This window comes from Erpetoichthys calabaricus, chromosome 18, assembly GCF_900747795.2.
Source record: "Erpetoichthys calabaricus chromosome 18, fErpCal1.3, whole genome shotgun sequence".
NCBI classification, from domain to species: domain Eukaryota; kingdom Metazoa; phylum Chordata; class Cladistia; order Polypteriformes; family Polypteridae; genus Erpetoichthys; species Erpetoichthys calabaricus.
The window spans coordinates 18,239,411-18,262,122 of record NC_041411.2 but is presented as its reverse complement, the minus strand read 5'-3'; the positions used below and the strand labels follow the sequence as shown (position 1 = coordinate 18,262,122).

Here is a 22,712-nt window from a genome sequence, read left to right as displayed (position 1 = left end):
CAGCACCGCACGTGCGTTTTTTGTGTAGCTTCGCTTGTCGAGAGTCTCGGAGCTCGGAAGATGCAAATAGTCCAAAGACGTCGTGTGCAGCTCCATAAATTAAACTGCCAGCCCGTGTCTTTCGGGAGATGCCTGGTGAGTAAGGACACGCGTTTTAAATCCTACATGAACCTCAGAATCCCTTTGAAATGGAATGTGCCTGCCAGCCGGTGTTCGCGGACGAGTTTTGTAGACGAATCTGAAGAACAGTTGGGTGTGCCGAAAGGGAGGTCTGTAGACCTGGGAGCGGGGGCGGGATAGCGGAGTAGGGAGGAGAGATGATGGCGGTGTAAACCTCATCAACGGTGTATCAGTCAGACATTCAAATACCTGTGTGTATATACAGTAAGTGCACAACGGACAGAGTGGCCGGGTAGGCAACACCGAGCTGTCAAGCATGCCTGCCTGCATAAAACGAACCGCTGAGAACGACATGGCAGGCACTCGTGCGCCGGTCGAAGTACGGTGGCTGAGGGGGCTCTGGGGAGGAAGGTGGGAAAGAGGACGTGAATCGGACACCTCCTTCCTCCAGGCTGTCCAAAATGAAGTAGAGGAGGGACGTTGACCAGTTTACAACAATCCTGGCCCGACACCCTCTCCCTACTGAATGTGCAGCATTTAATGGAACTGACATTTTATCGATTACGCTCGCAGATGATAGGAAGCACATTGCATCAGTTTATAACGGATTTTGAAAAGGGTCCTGTAAACTGCAGGGCCATTAGTGTGTAAACCACAGAGCACTTCAGAGGATTAGAAATCCCACAAAATATGTTGCACAAGTAGCAGAAATGATATGTCATTGACATAAGAAGAAAGTGAAAAATATCCAGCCTAATACATAATAATGTAATAAATGTGTGCTCTAAAATCACAACAGCACAGAGCTAGAGCTGTAGCCTATTATATCAGATCTGAATGCATATGTTACAAAGCAGTGAAAAATAATGCTCTTTACCCCGTTGCCACTGCCATCCTCACTAGGAATTGGCATACAGTTAGTGCCTCATGCCACCATTATAGTATATAAAAATGCTGCCACTACAAGTAGAATTAGGGTGGGCCTGCATGTACAAGTGTTTTAATGCTGGTGGACGTGACTTCCATTTACTAACAGGGTGGCAAGAGTAGAGCAAATGGTTTGCTGCGATCATATCATGGAAATGGTTCTCATGTCACTCATTTCCTACCTTCAGAATGTAGTTCTATGGTGTTGTACCGTGTTAGCCATTATGAATGTAGTGAGAAGTCAAGCAAAATGACACCTTTTATTGCCTACATCTTGCCTGAAGAAGGGGCCCAAGTTGCTTCGAAAGCTTGCATATTATAATCTTTTTAGTTATCCAATAAAAGGTGTCATTTTGCTTGACTTCTCATTACCTTCAGAATGTAATGAAAATACTTGAATAGCATTAAGCAGATACAGATCATCTGCAAACAAAGCCTACACTCTGATCCTTCTTTAACAAATAAACATGACCCGTATCAATGCTAATGTACCCTTTGATTCAATTCTAGGAGAATATTACTTATTAATAAAAATAAAATCTTATTTAAGAGCAAGTCCTGAAAAATGCAAGACTAATAAATTAGCAACAAGACTTTTGTCTCTACAGTACACTACCACTTCTTGTCACAACCATCACATTGCCACCATCTGCAAGCACATGCACTATTTTCTAAATTGTATGTATTTATGATTTCATCTGTGAAATTAGAGGATACTAGATTTTCTTTTTGAAGAGGGGAATATTAAAAAAATTGTCCTTTCCTTAAAAATCAAAATAGGACTTCCAAATCCACTTGGTCACCAGAATACCTATTAAAAAATTCAGTTGCCATTGGGCCAGGTAAGAGGGGCCTCAGTTAACGATGCCGTTTTTCCGAGACACTACAGAAGAAATAACTCATCGGCCCTTGTTTTGTTATTCATTAAATAAAATATCAAAGCATGAAGCTCAATGTATGAAATATTTGTTTAAAATATCTAAATTGTTTATAAATGATTTTAAAGGAAGCTGCTTAATTATTTTTAAGCATTCACTGGAGATGGGCAGACTAATCTGGCCTTCGACACAAGTTCCTTTTGTTACATTCCTTTTAACGTTTTTGTTCAAAGTACGTTCATTTCCTACTGGGAAGTGAACCAAAAATACGAATCAACGTACAGATTGCTTACTGTGTACGTCAGGAAATTATTCTAAACAAGTGGGTAAATCAAAAGAACATATCCTCCGAGATTCCTCAGACTTACGTCGTTTAATCATTGGCAGGGTGCAGATCACTAGCCAGGCATGATCTCATTCTGTGCATGTGTCCCTACTGTATTTCAAAAGAGAAGTACTTGCTCCTCAGCTCAGCTCTCTGTTGTGCCATCATGCACCGCTCCAGCTGAAACAACTTGGTGCATTTACACAAAGTGATGCAGGAGCACTTCATCAGACCAGCCAAGTAGACTCCACCCCCAACGTTAAAAGCATGTCACCTATTTTTAGGCAGCACATCTAATATTACATATCAAACTACAGGATCTTCCTGAGTGTGCAGAATGCAGCTGCCTAGGCGTCCAAGCTAAAAAACAGTGATCCACACATAGGAGCGGAGTCCAGAAATTCATGGCCCTGCATCTGTGCCTGCCTGTAAAAGCCTGCTAGCCGAGACTTAGTCACGGGAATTACTGTGAAAAAGACCCTGCAAAATATGAAGGCCGCATAAGGATTATGTAGGAGCGCCAGGCCAGACTCCTCTAGAAATGGCAATTCCAAAGGTATGGAGGTACAACTATTGAAATTATGTAAAGATCATTCTGAAGTGCAATCTTCTCACTGAAGATAACATTGGTACCAGCAATGATGCTCCTCTCCTAATAACTGCTTTCAGGCCTTGTGTACACAGCGGCAGAAATATTTCCACACCTGCCATTTCGAATTAAGACACGGTCTTCCAGAAACAACCAAGCAAAGACTGCAATGACTGAAGTGGTGATGTCACCTCAGAATTCTCCTCCAAAGCAGAAACAGGCCCACAGCCAAAGAATGACTGGCTAGCATTGCCATTGGTGTAAACATTCCACAATTCTTCCATGATGACACTATGCTAGAATCCTAAGTGAAGGCACCTGGAAATCTTCAGATATAAATGCAAAACCTCCTTCCTCCCCCACACACCTCCATAAATTAATCCTTGTAAGCAGAACATTAGGAAGATCAAGAGGAGAGGAAGACAGCTTCAAGGTCATCCTTACATTCAGTTGTCTGAGGAACTGCCCTATCACCATCGTCAATGACAGGTGAGCTTCACACACCACTCTGTGTTGAAAATGTTCAATGCTTTATTTTCATATGCCAGCTTCAGTAACATCAGGAGAACTGGAGTGCCTTCAAATTAAATTACATACTCTGGACTCCAACTTACAGCAAACATTGTTAACAAGATCTGCCTCAATCGTGGAGCTGAAGCGGACATGTTGGGAATAGAGAATATAGCTCTCTGTGGATCTCTGGAGCACCAATTACTAATACATGATGGCTAATTAATCCCCCACACCCATGGAATCATAAATTACTTGAACAAACCTTTAAATGGTAATTTCACCCCAATCCCCCATTGAATGGACTCCAACTGTTTGGTGCTGCACTTGGAGTGTACATGCCCAGCTTTTCATATCCACAGTAGACTACAGTCCTGCTGTTGGTCATTCATCTCCATCATAGGAAGTGCACTCAGTGTGACATCATCGCTAATGCAATATTTTTCCAGTCATCTGGTTTGCAAATTGGCAGTTGAGGTAAAGTCAAAAGATTCCCCCCTTCATCCCCAGTAACAGATTGTCAAGAGAAAAGACAAGGTTATCCAGAAACATGTTTTCCCCAAGCCCATTCTAGTGTAATTCTAAAGATTTTCTTTTACTTGTCCTGCCAATTCTGCCACCCCCTCACCACCAATGGGGGTAAAAAAGTACCTTTTAATTGTAACAGAGGCATGTGTCACACATATTCCTTTCAATCATTATTTTCAAACATAAATCCAGGCTGTGGGGATGCATTTTGTGATGTCTAGGTCATAAAAGGACACCTTGTATCCCAATTGACTGCTGGCCTCCATGACGTGCTGTTGGGAAAGTGATACCACAGGCCTGCTGCTCAGCACTTTCTTCTCCAGTTACCTAAAAGTTTGGCTAAGACAGAAAGAACAATCATGCAAAAAAGAAAAAAATAAATAAGCATTTAGATCAAGAGAAGAGAAACAAAATCATCCATGTGAAAGGCACTAGAGGTTCTTAGTGTATTAATGAAATAATATACAGTAAATCTCTTTACATGTACAGTAACATTGCATCATTTTTCACTAAATGAGTTTCTCCATAGCTAAAGATGGAAGATAGTTTTATTAAATGCTAAACCACCAGCCCACTAAGTTTTGTCAGAATTGCATAGATTTGCTAATTGAGACTCGCTGTCATAAGATAAAACTTTCAAGTTAAGTCAAGATGAGATTCAGCTAAGAAGTGTAATTAACTGAGTCAGCAGTAGAAGTCAGGTCAAGTCACAAGTTAGCATCCCTGGACTTAAGAGCGTGTCCTGCTCTGACAGGCTATGGGAATGAAACATCTTTAGGTCTCAATGAGGTCTCAATAGGTCTCCCTTGAACTAATCTAGGCCCTCATAACTCTCAAATGCATCAATTGAGTTTATACACTATATAATTGAAAGAATTCTGCTGGATTATGTACTCAAGGACTGAGGTGGAAATTAAAAGAAAGTGCATTTAAGAACAAAGACAGAAAGCACTTTTAAAAAACTCTATTCCAGATTACCACAGCACTTTTGTGAATCATGTAGCTAAATCAGAAATCTTGACATCGTATACAAATTATCTAGATGAGCCACTGGGCATCTTAACTGTTAGCTAACCAAATATGAAGTTTCACAAATGATAAGAGACCATTCAACTCAAGTTTATGGCCAAAAAGTCAAATTATCAAGAAAGCATATGACAGGGTGCCTCAAGAGGAGTTGTGGTATTGTATGAGGAAGTCGGGAGTGGCAGAGAAGTATGTAAGAGCTGTACAGGATATGTACGAGGGAAGTGTGACTGTGGTGAGGTCTGCGGTAGGAGTGACAAATGCATTCAAGGTGGAGGTGGGATTACATCAGGGATCGGCTCTGAGCCCTTTCTTATTTACAATGATGATGGACAGGTTGACAGATGAGATTAGACAGGAGTCCCTGTTGACTATGATGTTTGCTGATCACATTATGATCTGTAGAGAGCAGGTTGAGAAGACCCTGGATAGGTGGAGATATGCTTTAGAGAGGAGAGGAATGAAGGTCAGTAAGAACAAGACAGAATACATGTGTGTAAATGAGAGGGAGGTCAGTGGAATGGTGAGGGTGCAGAGAGTAGAGTTGGCGAAGGTGGATGAGTTTAAATATGTGGGATCAACAGTACAGAGTAATGGGGATTGTGAAAGAGAGTGCAGGCAGAGTGGAATGGGTGGAGAAGAGTGTTGTGAAAGGGAAGGTCTACAGGATGGTAGTGAGACCAGCTATGTTATATGAGCTGGAGACGGTGGCACTGACCAGAAAGCAGGAGACAGAACTGGAGGTGGCAGAGTTAAAGATGCTAAGATTTGCATTGGATGTGACGAGGATGGACAGGATTAGAAATTAGTACATTAGAGGGTCAGCTCAGGTTGGACAGTTGGGAGACAAAGTCAGAGAGGCAATATTGCGTTGGTTTGGACACATGCAGAGGAGAGATGCTGAGTATATTGGGAGAAGGATGCTAAGGATAGAGCTGCCAGGTAAGAGGGAAAGAGGAAGACCTAAGAGAAGGTTTATGGATGTGGTGAGAGAGGACATGCAGGTGATGGGTGTAACAGAACAATATGCAGAGGACAGAAAGATATGGAAGATGATGATCCACTGTGGCAACCCCTAACGGGAGCAGCCAAAAGAAGATCTTATAACTCATTTGATCCAAATGAAATCAAAATGAGTAATAAAAAATTAAATCTCACTGTAAATGACTTAATCAAATCTGCCAAGTTGACAAAATAGTGAAACACGACAACATGAAGTTGTAGCCTCATCAGTTAAATTATTTCAAGTCATTAAGTCCACTGAAGTTCACCTCCAAGGTAGTTAATCTGGAAGAAGTCTCAAAACAGTAAAGAGTCAAATCTGATTAAAAAAATGTAGAAAACATTCAGTCAAGTCACAGAGTAATTCAGATCACAAGAGGTTTAGTCAAAGTGAGCACAGCCTAACTTATAAGTCTAATTGACTTGAACCACAGAGTAAAGCACACCAAAACCTATCCAGATTACAAAGTAGCAAGTATTCAATTCATGCCATAAGTATAATCTGTTAAGCATCTGGATAAATCATCTTAATTTATAAGGTTTCATTCAAACTGAATTTTGTCAAATTCTTTGTGAATCTAAACAAGGTGAGCTATGCAGCAACAAACACTCACAGTGAATCAAGTAAAGTGGATTCTGTACATTAATTTCCATTATCCACCTTAGTAAAAAGAAGTGTCTGTCTGTCCAGTTGTTATGGCCCTGTCATTCCAATAGCTGGTGCTTCACAAACATTAACACAGCTTTTTTTGAATCCCATACCAAATGGCATATAACAGACAGATGCATTGCATTTTTGTCATTCCAGCCAATGGCACATCACAAACATTTGTAGTAATAGAAATAGTGCAAAATTACAAAACACATTCCTGAAGATGGTGCACTGCAAATGTTAATGCTAAGATCTATGCTGGTTAGGTTTCAACATGTCTTAGATGGGTATTCACAGCTAGCATTGTCTTTTTCACGTACAAACATATGAACGTACACTTCTCATCTTTGGCATGCAACTGGAGAAATGGCACATTATCTCAGGGACAGCATGCAAGCTGCACACATGCAGTTAGCGGGCTTGAAATGAAACAAAGTCCTGGAGATTTAAGGCAGCAGTGCTAACTGCTGCATCACTGCTCTGTCCTCAATGGCAAGCTGACAGGTCTGACTGACTTAAGTTGGAACCTGACAGAAACTCAAGAAGCTTAAAACATTCAGTCATAGACTATTTATTTAGTTGCTTGTAAGTGAGTCATATGTTAACCGGTCAAAGTGAATTATATTAAAAGCACAAATGAACAAGTTTAATTAAATAAGTTGCAAAATAATCAGTCAATCTGAGGTCACTCACAAGAATACACTTATATCAAAATTGTAGACTAAGCAAATACTCAAGTCAAATGGAATTAAGCTACAGAAAATTCATACAAGAGGTGGCGTCAGACATTCCAGTCCAAATACCGTCTGCATCGAGTTTGGCTAGGCTTTTTTTCAAGTAAATCCTATTTTCTCCCTAAATCCCAAAATATGTGGAGGTTAGAATATTTAGCAGCACTAAACTGCCCCCAGTATGAACGAGCGTGTAAATCAGTGCACAAGGTGCCTAGCACACATCCAAAATTTGGTTCCTCTATTGCACACAGTGCTGCCAAGCAAGGCGTGTGGAAGCTGAAGCAGAATTAAGCGAGGTCAATAAAAGGGTGGAAAGGTGAATGAATTAAATTAGAATTTATTATTTAAATTCAGTCAAGTCTTGGGTTAACAAGTGCTCAGGTCTTATCAAGTGTAGTTTTTAGCTAATCATTCAAAGCAAGTGAAGCAGCTAAACTGCAGACACTCAAGTCACAATGAATTGACGCACAAGTCTTCAGTTAAAGCGACTCAGGTTAGATGCCGATACATTCATTTCTCCACAGGTGAAGAAAAAAGAAGCTGCGGCATATTTGCTTATGGCAGCTGTTGATTATTTTCACTCAAGCTTGTAATTTAGTGCGGTTTCATTGCTGGTTAGTGATGCAGCTCAAAAAGCTTGAAAGTACATGGTGCATTGTTTGTCAGCATCTTAAGTATTCTGTAATCCTATAATACTGAGCTGGGTCAACCATGGACAAAACCCAAACCATACCATGTTGTGTTTGCCAGCACAGTAACAAGAGTTTGGTTATTTCAATGTTATTTTATTCAAAATAAAATGAAAATGGAGATTTGGTACAGTTCTTTACTTGCATGGACATCACTTTGAGCCATGCTAAACCGAGTGTTTGATGAAGTGGTCAGTCTAGTGGACAAATAAATATATATCTCAAGTGGAGCACTGAAGGTGAATGTTAATGTGGGCAAATAAGCTGAAATGCTTATTTTAAATGGTAAAACTACAAGAAACTATACAGCAATGTTCCGACATTCAAGGGCTGAGCTAGACATCTCAGTAAAATAATTGTATACAGTCTTTCACATATTTACAATAATTCCAAAAGTGAAGAACTCCTGAAAGCAAAGTGTAAAAAAAAAAAAAAAAAAAATTATACATATATATATGGTACTTGTGTTTGTGTCCCCAGCCCCTCAGCATGCAGCACTCACAGTTATAATGGATAAAATCCATACATTCATACAAATCAACTCAGTATCTGCACTTAGTTTTCCCAAAAGTGATCTGCAAGTCCAAAGCTGTGTCTTGGGAAAACAGCAAAGCCCCATGATTTGGTTTTATCACAGCTGGGTTTCTTGCTTGGATATACAAGATTTGATTCCAGAAGCTATTTTCTAAACTCTAAGCATGATGGTACAGGGATAAATCACTCTGCCTGACTGGCTTATGACCTCTTATTGGACTGTGTGCAGGTGGATGTGAAGGAACCCTTGGCTGTCCCTTTTCTTATGCTTGTAGAGACTTTATGTAGCTAAACTTAAGTCACACTTCCATGCGGATGGGGGATCGAGACTAAACTGCTCCAGTACATTCCTAGTGCCAAGGGCCTTATTACAAGAGCACAGAGACTTTCAGGTTATTGATGGTTTGGGGACATAAATCCATCTGTGTCTTGTTTGTTGCTAACACTCCCAGTCTGATGGATTAGTGATTGGTGTGGCTGTCTAGTTTCTTCACAAGCTCCATGTTCAGGTCAGAATTTATGCTATGTTGATGGAGAAAGAGAGAGAGAAGAAAAAAAAAACAATTAGTGAGCCTTGTTCCGGATGGAAATATATCCATTAGCAAGCTTTGGTGTGCGACTTTAAATATCAGGAACAGTAAATGGGTTTAAAAAAATAAAATTGACAGGGAAGATGGAAAGTGGTTTGAGTCAATGAGCTCATAATGGATTTACTAGCTGCTTCTAGTATTTGATCTGCTGACAAAACAGCCATTAGCTGCATTTGTCAAAAACAATGCAGCTTTCATTATAATTATGGGGATGAAAAAGGTGACTTAATTGACAAAGATCAATGCTCTTTATACTGTACATCCAATTTTTAGACTTTTTCTTCATAAGAGTGTTTTTTATCATTTGAAAAATGAAGCAGAAGATTACTTCAATAAACACATTTATATTTACATAGTGCTTTTCACATTTTGTAATGATTTAAGCTGCTAAATGGAATAAGACAGACATGGAGCAACTTACCGTGGTGAAGTGAACAGTGAGATAGATAGCAATTACTAGCAGTCCAATAATGATGGAAGCTATAGCCACCAACATGGCATTACGGCCCAGTCTCTGAGCACCTTCAATGTCACCCTCGTTGTAACTGTAGATAGACTGGAAACGGGAGACACATTAGAATCAGGTTGAAAGGCCCACGTGACAGGCAAAGAAAGATAAAAGGCAGATGTGGGGGGATAAAGATAACAAAATAATTCATTTCAGAGTGTTCAGATATTCACTAATAATGTTGTGTTCCAGTAAATGTCAGTTTTTCACCAGTTAGGAACAAATGACAGATTAATTGAAAATTTCCAAATCTCACATGTGTGCGTGCAAAAAAAAAAAATGTATTCTACCTGCCATGCTTCTCTGCCTGAGAAAGTGGAAGGTACAACAATGTGGTCACTTTTTTATGAATACTGTTTTCTTTCTGTCCAACCCAAGGCTTAATTATAAGATGGGGTCTCCTTTGAAGCTCCTTGGCAGACTTTCCAAGAGGGGATGGGAAATGTGATTCCTTGGCAATTCTAGCACATGTCCCTTCTTCCTCTACTTCATCCCCAGCCCAGGATTACTATTTCCATCTTGCATGTAGGTTAAAGAGACCTACTAGTCAAAACACCTCTGCAATAGTCACAATTTGTGGATGGATCTCATCTACCCAATGGTCTCAGCCACAGATGTGAACACAGTCCTTCTATTTGCTTTTGATCCTGCTTTCTCTGAGAAGGTCAATTTCACCTATTTTAGGAGTTATTCAAAATACTCCTTCTACCATTACAGAATATCCCCCTTTAAGTTCAGCATTTTGTTCATTACATGCTGTACACAGCACAGGTAACATTCAACCTTACCTAACCTGAATATTAAGGAGTCTTTTACACTGTCCAAAAATTGTTCATCATGGCTTTGCTCATCTTTTCCCACATGGACCACTGATCTTTCCAATTATAGATGCTGCATTCTTATCCTTTCAGTATTACTCAAATTTGGGCCACTCCTGTAGACACTGTATCAAGGACCTCTTTTGTACTTGATGTCTTCCCTTACAATTTGTGTCTACTAAAGGGCCCACATTTTCTAATATAGCAGGCAACACCCACATTTTGAGTATAGCATCTAGCAGCATGTTCCACTACTTTCTTAGGACTGCATGTCCATGAATTCCCTCGAGATGTGGCAGAAGCTCTTCAGCAGGTGAAAAATGAAATCATTTTCAACTAAGACGTGCTGAAAGTGTCAAGAGAACACCTTTACTCCACCATTGGCTGTCCTGCTGTTTTCAGCCACTAAATCACCCCAAAGGTTTGCTCAGTTGACCTCTCACCAGAATTATCCAGGTTGAAATCCTATGACATGCCTAAAATGTGGATTGATCACCTTTTGCACTCTTGTGTCATGTAAATTAATTATAAATTTCCAATCAAAAATAGTGTTTGGTAGGGACAATCACAGACTAGAACAGAAATGCATTAAATCAAATAACCCAGACTGTATTTCCTAGTTATTTTAACATCAGTGTTGAAGTCTTCCGGTAGTGCTACCGAATCAGTAGGCAAGAATATTTTATTGATCCAACAGTCTGCAAAATGTCTGATTGCAAGGACTAGTTGTTAGATCTGGTCTTTACAAAAAACGGTTACAATGACATGAAGTCATACCACAATGACCAACCTACCAGAATAAACACCAGAACAAAATGTTGGGCACCCAGCTAAAAGCTTTCTGATATCCCTACATCAACTCAGGAAAACTCCTGGGTACTAAAGAGATCTTCCTTGGTTATTGAGAAGCCAAGTTCAGTTTTCAGTGCTGTACATAGAGGCGAAGCCATCTACATCTAACTTGTACTTTTAAACCTTCCAAGGTTTGTTGTAAGAACAGCTTGAACTGTGTACATGTCATGGGAAAAAGGACATAAGAATGAGACAGTCAAAAAATGTGTCGAGTGTTAGATGGAGAGTCATTCAGGGTCTCACCATTATCTCTGGCAGTCTTTGGATAAGAGAGGGTAATATTGTTGGGGAAAAAGGAGAGGAGGAGGAAGTAGCTGCAAGATCTCACACCTAATTAGGTTCAGTATAAGATGGCAATTGTTCACCTACAAGGAGATGCACAAAGAAGCAGTTAAATATTTGGTGTCAAAACCCGGCCCTTAAAAGAGGCCATTTAGATACACAGTGTGTTTTCCGTTTTGTAAAGTGGTTAGAAAAAAAAATGCTGGACCATAACACAATTCAGAGTCAATTGCTTTATTCTTAAATATATATTACCTTCTCTGAAAAATGTATTTCTCAATTTATGGACTTGCATGCTTTATTTTTAGAGATGTTTTGAAACACACATTTTCATCAGCTGCAGTAATACTTCTTAGCAGTTGTTTGTGTCTGCAGCTGACTTCCCATATGTTCTAGCCAAATGCATCCAATTTTAAAATGGTACAGATTTGTCAGCAGTTTATTAATTGCCTTCTGATCTCGGGCCGAGCTGTACAGTACAAAGTTGCTGTCTACAGAGGAGTGTTGTGTGCAGCAAATACAGTATACCAAATAACTTTCTAACATGTATATTTTACATGATTATGCATGACACACATACTGTATACCATTATTGTTCTAGTAGCATTTCACACAGATTTATTTAGCTTGCACTTATCCACGAATATACGAGTACTTGGCTTCATACTACACTATATGAGTTGTGAAGCAAACTAAAAAACAAGATAAAGTCAAATGTCAAGGACAAAATCTTTTACGTAATCAGAACTTGCTGTATTACTCTGGTTTCAGAGAGAAAGAGAGCAGGGGAAAAAAAGTGTCTATGAAATTATATCATTTATTTAGCTCATTTTCTAAATTTTGTTTAATTAAAATGATTAAAAAAGGGACAGCGACCTTAAAATGCTACTGCTGCTGTCTGTCATTATCTTTTAGTACTGGAGTGCTGTCTCAGCCCTTGAACATCTTTTCTCTGAACCAAAGCACCAGAGTTCAACTGAAGAGACAAGTACTCTGCAAAAGCCAAGAGCCTTGAACATGCACCTGTTGTACAAGCAACTCTGACGATGAAAATAATAATATGCTTACCGTCTCTAAAACTGCCTTCATATTCAGAGTTAAACCAGCATTAAAAGTCAACTTAAGTGACATTTTTTTCTAACACTTTTTTTTTTTTTTTGTCATCTATGAACCCAATCTGAAGAGAGCATGAATACTTTAAGATTAACATTAGGCTACAAGATAAAACTTTATACTCTGTAATAAGGCAGTATGTTGACACGCTTTTCAGTGAGTGTATGACCCCTGCACAACACACTCTCTCTCTGCCACTTGTATGAGTGGACACTTGCTCTGTATACTAACAAAACAAAGAATTGTGTGCCTTCATAGTGTGTCTTGATTAGCCCTGCATGAGTATGCATGAAGATGCCGTGTAACGGACATTATAAATGGTTGCAAAAAAAAAAAGTATAAAATAAACTTGATCACATATATAACTGTAACACAATAGTATAGCTCCTAACCACAATCTGATTTTACAATATGACATTTACATAGGCTTTTCTTCCAATTATTATTATTGTTATTTGTGATTAGAATACTGTTTTTAATGTTTGCAATACAGATTTATTAGTTCTCTGTCCATCAGCTTTTTAGCAGGTCTCAACCTTTGTAATTGTTTATATCTGATAGACCTTTATCCACAGCAACTTAGATTTCCTGGTACATTCCATTCCATCTTTGCTAGCCAAATACAGTATAAAAGGTAATATAACATTGTTGCGCATCCAAATAGCTTTACCAAAAATGAGTAAAAGTTGCACAACTACTTCTAAAAGGTCGTGGGAAGATTTATCATGATTGGTGCTGCCAAGTTTCCCTACTTGCTAAAATAATGCAACATGTACCTGCAGACACTTGTGCACATCAATTTTATGCAGTTTTTCACTTCATGAATGAAATTGCTGTAACTCGTACACGGAAGCTCATTTGTACCTTATAGGCTAGTTAACCGTTCCTAATCTGACTTCAGTAAAATTTCAAATGAAGCTCATATTGGACACAATAACTGTTTAAACAAAATGAGGATTGTCAACATCTACTTAGTGTAGATAAGACAAAAATATACTTTTCTAGTCGACATGTAAGAAATAGATGACACAAACCTTTACTGTTGTATTGATACATAAAATTCTAATCTTCAAACATACTACAGTTTATCATGTGTCAGCATTTTACAGCCCTTTATTTCAAACACAATGTGGCATAATTTTTCCAAAGAAAAGATTAAAGATTAAACAAACACTAAAGTGATTCAGAGAATTCCATCAAGCAAACACCAGAGTTGTCCTAGAAATTATCAACCTTTCAGTTCTGAACTTAACTAAAAGATTATTAATAACCTTTATTGAGTTCACCAATAACATTAGTAATTCGCACTTAGAAATGAGAGGACCCAGCTCTTGTAGATGGAAATTTATTGTGGAGTGGAATTATGCAGCATCACATTCTTTAAAAGTAAAATGATAACCTAACCACCCACAAACGTGGCTTTGCCAAGGAAAGAGCCGATAGGACTTGGCTTATGAACCACTGCAGTATACTTATGAAATAACCTCAGTAGACAATAAACCACAGGTCACAGGTAGGTGCAGTTTGAAATGAAAATACGAACATTTTTGTAAACTAATGCTGAAAAACTATAGGAATGAATATATAGATACTATCCATTTGTTTTCTGCATCTGCTTTATCCAGGACTGAGAAGTAGGACGGTTGCAAAGCAGAAACCAACTCTGTAACAGCAGTCTAAGACAAGACATTCTCACCTAAAGTAATCCATTTATGTATTGCCAGTAACCTAAGAACATGTTTTTAAGTGAGGGGGTTACTTGAGTTTTCAAAAAGAAAGATATGTAAAACCCTGAGGGGTGGTGGTGGGGGGTGGGTGGTTGTGCATGCTCTACACAGCAGCAACTCTGCATCCAAGTAGTTTAGAGGATGAGGTGCTGTGGTTGTCAGAATCAGTTACCTCCCAAACCAATTGTGGAAGCAGTTCCCATCACTGAATTTTCATAGTTCCTTCAGATTTACTGTTCAGTTTAATAATTGCTAGACAGTAAATAACACTTAAAACAAAAACACATTTCAGTTGCATGTCGCCCCATCCAAAAGGCAGATATGCTAGTTTTCAGTGTTATGGTCACTTATGTACAAGTCAACCAGGTATAGCACTGTGGTTGTCACATAGTGTCTGTTGAAGCTCATATGAAGCCCTAGGCAGGGGAGTGGACTCCCCCTCGGTGTCCATGGCACGGTTTTGGCCCACTTAACCTTAATAAACAAAAGCACCTTAGGCTGCTGCCTAACTCGCTTAATGGATTGCCCAGCTCCGTTTTCACAAGTGACATATCTAAATAATGAGTTGACTCAGTTTACTTAATAATGAGATGATTATTGCTATTTGAACTGGTGTGGAAGATGTCCTTTCTATGAATTTGCAACTTTCTGATAAGAATGGTGGTGAAATCTGAATTTTTAGAAAACTGATTAAAAAACACACCCAACAGTTGTGAAACAGAATTATCTGCAACAAAAAGGAACTATATTTCAAAGGTAAAGATCTTGTATAATATCAGTGTATGGGAAAATGGAATAATTTAATGGCGATGGAAGAAAATGTTTACTTATAAAGTGTCTTTTTGGAACATTCTTTGGATCAAAGAACTTTAAGAGCTGTGAAATGTATAAATAACCATTTTATGTACAGAGACTCTTTCTGTATAGTTATTGTATCTCCAATTAATAGTTTGATTAGTAATGCATTGGTGACAAGTTCTAAGCCATTATTTATACAAGGTGTGCAAAAGAAAGCAATGTTAGAGTGAAAGAATGTGGCATGGGTATAAATTGGGACAAAAGGCAAGAAGATTATAACCAGTGATATAACATTCCAGATTGCCTGAAATGCAAGATTACAGTAATTAACCAAAAAAAAGTTAATGGTTCCTGATGTATTCAAAGAGAAAAGATAAATAGAAAAAATATACGAGAGAAAAAAGACAATGTAACAAAATGAGAAGAAAAGCAAAAATATGACTGCTTTAATCAAACATAGTATGCAAAGTAAAAATATTTGCTTGTCATGAATTCCCCAAAATAGCATAGTAACCTAAAAAAAATTATTGGTAGCATTTCCAACTAAGATTAAGCTGCTGTAAAATCTCAAAATTCTCAAACCTGCCTAACCTAATTCATGATAAAGGGAACCTGAGCCTGTAGCAGCACTGGGCTAACAGCAGGAAACCTCCCTGGTCAGGGCCACAGTCCATTTCATGGCACACTCACATACACACCAACTGTCAGAGAAATGCCGATTTGGAGTTGAAAATTAAATTAATTGGCACAGCTTTTGAGAGGCAGGAACAAAGTAAAAACGGAGTAACCAGCGATGCCTAATTAGGTAGAGGAAGAATTCACAAACCCCACACAGACATATTTCAGGCTGCTTTAAACAGACTAGAATTCTCACAAATTAATAAGAGACATGAATGAGAGTGAAATGTTTTGGCATCCATTCATCAAATGTGTGTGTGAGAGAGAGCAAGCAGCCAGTAAATCTTGGTTCTTGATTGGAAAAGCAATGCCTACTGCCAAGAATTACAGTTTAAGTAACCTAATGCAATGTGTGCAGCTTCAGTAACATGTAGCACCAGAGGGAAAAAAATATGCAGAATGCCACACCAAGACATATCTAAATAATGAATATCCCATAATATGTAACTTCTCTGAAAAAACGACTCTTACAGCGAACATGGGCATTTTCTTGGATTATTCCAGACAAGACAGAAGTGTATCCCACTGTGAGTTCAGGGATGGATTGTTACAGGATACTCTACTGTTTCTTAGGAAGTGAAAATTATAGACGTATGGCCACAAGCTTTCTGTCCATAGTGCTACAGAAAATAGTGCTTTGACATCACTGCATAAAATTACTCAAATCAACATAAATCCTTTGTATCTATAGATCAAATAGAAATATGGCCTACTGGATTTTAGACTGACTGTCATTTTATGTTGGTGTACAGCTGAATGTCAAAGGTATGTGTAATGAACTGTGGATAGTATACAGTATGTGGATATCTTGATCGTAATTATGGGTACAAATCCATTGCTGGGTTTGAAAGCATATTAAATACAGATATCATCAGGCTAATGCTGTCAACACACAGGTCTTGCAAACAAAGTCAGTTTTTGAAAACTTTGCAGGAATTTTAACAGGAATTGGAGTATTTCCTGTATAAATATACAAATCCACCAAGAGTCTTAGCATAATATAGTCAAAACAAGTCAAATTTATATATTTCTAAAGCACATGTAAGAGGAATTTTTGACTTTTGACCAAAGTGCCAGAATAATAAAGTTAAATTTAAACTTAAACTTTAAAAATACACAAAAAGACTAAATCATTTAATGTTTGCTTCTCTGCGGTGGGTTGGCACCCTGCCCGGGATTGTTTCCTGCCTTGTGCCCTGTGTTGGCTGGGATTGGCTCCAGCAGACCCCCGTGACCCTGTGTTCGGATTCAGCGGGTTGGAAAATGGATGGATGGATGTTTGCTTCTTGCCCATCAGCAGTAAACACTCTTAGGCAGCAGCTTCTGAAATATTCATTGGGGGTTCCCGGAATGATACAATATTGCAAAACAAGAAAACCTCACTAAGTTATTAATCCAGGACAGAAATGACAAATACTCCAAGAGGATACAATTGACAGCTTTGTATGTCAGCAGCGGAGTATTTATGATTATTCCCAGTCAGACAGGAAACCACTGAAAATAAGTGAGGTGAGGGATAATGGTATTATGGCATTTGTTCCATTTTAGATTATCAACATACAGTATTCCATTTCATACTAACAGCGATGAGCTTTAGCACTTGTTGTCGGTCTTTAACTTATTTCGTTCATGTTCCCATCTAACCTTACAGATTTATTCATATAAAAGGGTGAGCGTGTCACTTTTGCCAAGGAACAGAAATGCCAAAACAAATCGGATTACAAAAATGACAACGCACAGCAAGTATGTAGCTGTAAAAAAACCTTGGGCCACTTTTGTTAATATATATATCTTGAAGCATTTAGAAGCGTTTGTACGGGTCCCCCCAAACCTTTGTGTTTGTTCACACCCTTCCCTGAAGTCCCATTCTTCTCGTTGGTCGCCCGCCTTGTAGGCTACAAACGGATGCCATGCATTTTATTTAAGGTGAGTGCATCACATAGGTCCTAATGGTGGCAGCGGTTTCTTCCCACAAGATCTTGAATTTGGATAGTAAAATAGTTGGGTCTGGGATGTTGAATAAGTGTATATATCTTCCATAAAGCAGTTTGAATTCTAGTTCAAACCCGGTACATGAGCGGCTTCTTAAAGATAGAGTAGGAAGTTGGAATATAGTAGATCACAGTGTGATAATCACAGTACCAGGTATGGGCAGCACAACATCCATTCGGGGTCCCATAAGGTTATAACAGAGTTCAGAAATTCTGTTTAAAGAACTGGACATACTGAACTCAGCAGCTTCCCGCATGCTACAAGTGTATCTAGGGTCCATTGTATACAAAACGGTTGCGCAACTAGGCTTACAATGGTATGCTACATACTGTATATAACATTCATATATGTCTTAACAGTCATGGAAAATGTCTATGTGACTGGCCTATTATGTACTGCACTATATTTTCTATCTTTTCCTACTTGCAAATAAAAAAAAATTACCTTATGACAGTAGGGAACACTATACAGTATCCTATATATCTCTGCTGAGTGTATATAATATGGTGTTCGCACACAAAGTCCAAATCACATAACCTCCGATTTCACAGAACGTATTGTGGTTGTTAAGCTGTGCATGTATTTATAGCTGTAGCTGAATGTTTCTCACTGGGATCTTAATTCTTAGCTACATTAAAACAGTTGCATTATACTAAAGCAAGGCTAGATGGAGTCCACCGAGTGGTCTGTTTTAGTGCTGTTCCCCTTGCCCATCACAGCAGGGAAGGCTCTTTTAGCAGCAGTAGGTTGGGAATCAGCTAGTCTATTTGCTCCAGACAATATATGCCGCTGACATTAGTCAAATGGCCTGCAAGGAAACAACCCAAAGATAAGGGATATTAAAACCTCTCTCATAAGTTAGTCATTATTGAGAGGTGTTAAGATGGAAGGGTTTCACGCTTTTCATTTTAAGCAGCCAGAGATTAAGAAGAGACATAGGTGTTAATAAAATGATGAAGTACGTTGGATCGAAGTATTTATTTCAAACAAAGATGGCAATTAATGAGTAAGCTTCACACAAATGTTGAAAGGTTTTTCTTTAGGCAGAGAACTGTACCCACATGGGATAAGACGAGTAGTGTAGTGGTCAGAGATCTTCAAAACTAGACCTGGTGCCATCCATCCATCCATCATCTAACCCGCTGAATCCGAACACAGGGTCACGGGGGTCTGCTGGAGCCAATCCCAGCCAACACAGGAACCAAACAGGGCGCCAACCCACCACAGGACACACACACCAAGCACACACTAGGGCCAATTTGGAATTGCCACTCCACCTAACCTGCATGTCTTTGGACTGTGGGAGGAAACTAGAGCACCCGGAGGAAACCCACGCAGACACAGGGAGAACATGCAAACTCCACACAGGGAGGACCCGGGAAGTGAACCTGGGTCTCCTTACTATGAGGCAGCAGCGCTACCACTGCACCACCGTGCCACCTGACCTGGTGCCATTTTGGAGTAATTCGGTGAATAGGATTGCCTGGCTGTTAGGCTGAATGGTCTTTTTTCAGCAAAATTGGTGTAATGCAATGACATGTGACTTATTCATCATCGGATATTGTTTATTTCACTAATCAGTTAGACACATTTGGGATGTTTAAGATCCATTAAAATTATCTGGACCTTTTAATTCATATCCACTGTGTCTAGTCATTAAGTGTACTCATCCTTATTATCATCGTCCGTTCAATGCTACCAATTTCTTGTCTGTTCCATTCAGTGCCCAGCTGGAACGTCTACATGTTAAAATCACCATGTAGCAAAACCGATTTAACTCTGGCGGTTCCGCAGCGTCGGCTATCAGATATGATGACACATCACCATCTAGCCCAAACACCAGAAAACATAAACACATTTAATGAATCGACCATTTTTCTTACTCGCCTCATTCCTTCCGAGGTGGCAGGCAATCCATAAAACAAAATTGAGCAGTTCTGAACATGCAGTTTTTGATATTAATGGTGTGAAATTCAAGCAACACACATCAGGCAACAGTTTCAATAATAGGAAATAATATAACAAAACTGAATTAATAAATATTGTAAAGCATATGTAATGCATCATCAATCCTCTAAGTATGCTGCTTTAAAATATCATTTGAGGTTGCCCTTGAAGTAAATCATTGCTCTGTTGCTCTGTCCTGTAAAATGGGGACGTTTATCTCCAAGAGGAGTTTCCCAAGACGCAGGGCCTCATAAACTTGAGATCACTGTTTTGGAGAGAAGCCATGGTTTTATGTTTCTAGAAGTGGAGTGCCTGTCATGGACTGACCGGACTTGTTTAAGCTAGTAATAGAGTCGCAGGTCGAAAAAAATACATCAGACATCAACATAATTTTAATAATCTTGCTGAAATTAAAAAAGGACTATAATGGATTATTTGGGGCGGATACACGGCCTTAATAAAACGAGAGCACCTTTCCAAACCAACCTGCCAAAAGAAAGACGGAGCCCCCTTGTGTTTATGAGGCATGGCTGGCCAGTACATGGACACGCGCAGAACGGCGTGCCTGGTATAGCAGGAAGGTACGCCTGTTAGCAGAAAAGAAAAAAAGAAATCCCCTATAAGTATAGGCAAATAATTACTTTTCGTAGATCGTAATTAAAAACATACGATTTTTTAAAATTCAGTACAAGCTATTAGAAAATGATTCGAACAATGAAAAACACATTTTAAAAAGGTCCGCATACGATGTTAAATGGATGGGTAACTTATTTATATAGTTACATTACTTTAAATATGTAATTGTGTCTTTCCGTTTCTTTCTTTTGGATTTTACACTTATGTCTGTCTAATTAGGCTCAGATAACATGCACTTTAAATGGACTCAATAACGATGGAAAACAAAACTGCATTAATACTGCGGCCAATGACGGCGTAAATCGAAATCAGGAGAGTTTTAGATATTACAGATTTAAGTAACAATCTCTTTTAAATAGTGATGGCATTAATTTCAGTAGGCAGTTATTTAATAGTAACACATCTGTTACAGGAACAATACTTCCAGGTTTCACAGGGTCGGGCGTCACTGAAAATCCAAAATGACAAATCCAATGACAAATGGCAGATTACCACAAACCCTGTCTTATTAATTGATGAGATGCTTCAGTCGGAATAAAGAACCTTGCATTACTTTCAGTATGCTTCGCTAATTGGCATTTACCTTAAAATCGAGCGCATTATTAAGAGATGCAAAGTAGCCTTTGGAAATAACTACACACACTGGTGTCGGAAACTTTCTCCAGCATTAAATATGTATGTGTATCCACTACTTTGGTAAGATAACCAATATTGGAATTTGGGCATACATTTGTAAATCCTTGCGATGCTTTTTCCTGTTTATGTGCAGTTTGAAAAGTTCCCGTTAAGAGTACGAGTGTAACTTGATGTCTTTTGTCCAAAGCAGCAGACCTGTAACCATTTTTAAAATTAGAGGAAGGGCCGAGAAGGACTCACCATAACTGAAAAGACCAGCGCCACGATATTCACAGGGTACGCTGGGCAGAAGCACGTCAGGATGGTGAGGACGAGGTAATTCTTGGGCATGGGCACATCCGGTGCTTCATCATCTATGTTAGTCTCCGGGCTTTCGTTTAAAGCGCTCTTCACATCCGTTATCACAACCGGCCGAGACATTTGGAGATTCATAACCGCATACGCAGGGTGTCGAAGGAGCTATGAAGGCGACTCAGCAATCCTTAGCTCGTAAACTGTCGAGGCGCCCCCTGCGAAAGGAATGTCAGAAGCTTTCCAGGCAGGCGGTCCGCTTTAACGCCCCGCTGAAGAGTGATGGATTCGGATTGGACACGTTGAAGGCTGGGATCAATTCACAACGTCTAAAGGGAATCCCAGGCCTCGACGGCTTACTAAATTATTGCACGTAACAACTTAATGAATATTCCTCAGTACATGTGTATCCTTCACAAATTGAAAAGATACTCCTGTGTATTAAAATAAAAACTCCACCCTTTTTGTTCTATATTAGAAGTGACATATTTTTGAAAAAAGGTTAATCCTTTGCCCGTTTTTATTTAAAATCAGGCAGAACCGTAAACGATATAATCCTTAAAATAAAGGGCTGAAATGCTGCTCCGTAGACACATCTGTGTGCCTTCGACACGAATCTTTCCAAACCTTTTAATTCCCTGTTGTGCCTTCACTATTAATTGTAAAGAACGGTCATTACGTCCATCCAAACACACATATAACAAATAAAACACAATTTCTATCTCAGTGTGGGGTGTTGGTGCAGTGGTTTGGTATCCGTGGAGTTTGCTTGTTGCCTCCATGCCTTCTTGGTTGTTGAGTTTACTGGAATCGCTGACCTGGCCTGATGTTTCTCCATTCCGACGTAGACCAACACCCTACCTAGGGCTGGTTTGGAATAACCCAGTTAATAAAAAGGATGGATGGGTGTGTTTAATCATTCAATGATGTGATGTGTTCCATGAATTATTACTCGTATTAAACTTTTACCTAAAATGCATGTGAAATATTCTCACACATCTCAGGTTATAGAAATTATAATGTTAATTAAGAACCCTTATGATTATAATAAATATTAGACCTTCCATACAGATCACTATTTCATTTGCTTTTTGTACCCATGACTTTTTCCAGTTCTGGGTCAAATAAAAGTCTGTCCAAGGAAGGTCAGTTATAGAGCACACACACTCATCTATGACCTTGCCCTCTTTCACAACGGGCCAATTGTGACAGCAGGTGCCCAAAGTGTTTGTCACCGGGCTTCTGGAGGGAAAATATCCACTTTTAAAACTTGAGGCTTAGAGGACTATAGACGTAAGATTATTATAATGTAATCAGACTTACAAAAAGA

The 22,712-nt window shown here is 39.0% G+C and overlaps 2 protein-coding genes across 2 annotated transcripts in view; one reads left to right on the top strand and one right to left on the bottom strand.

Annotated features, from left to right (window-relative positions):
- Positions 1-28: 28 nt before the first annotated feature.
- LOC114669033 (uncharacterized) overlaps positions 29-22,712 on the top strand; it is a 32,337-nt gene continuing 9,653 nt past the window's right edge. Inside the window, exon 1 of the mRNA XM_051921595.1 lies at positions 29-135. Within this exon, the coding sequence (XP_051777555.1) occupies positions 129-135 (7 nt within the window). The 5' untranslated portion in view covers positions 29-128. The remainder of the gene's footprint in view (positions 136-22,712) is intronic.
- LOC114669035 (transmembrane protein 233-like) lies at positions 8,437-21,605 on the bottom strand. Its single transcript, XM_028825135.2, has 3 exons — positions 21,332-21,605; positions 9,526-9,660; positions 8,437-9,036 (listed from the first exon to the last, which is right to left on the bottom strand). Exons 1-3 carry the CDS (start codon positions 21,521-21,523, stop codon positions 9,025-9,027), a joined length of 339 nt encoding a protein of 112 aa, XP_028680968.1. The 5' UTR covers positions 21,524-21,605; the 3' UTR covers positions 8,437-9,024.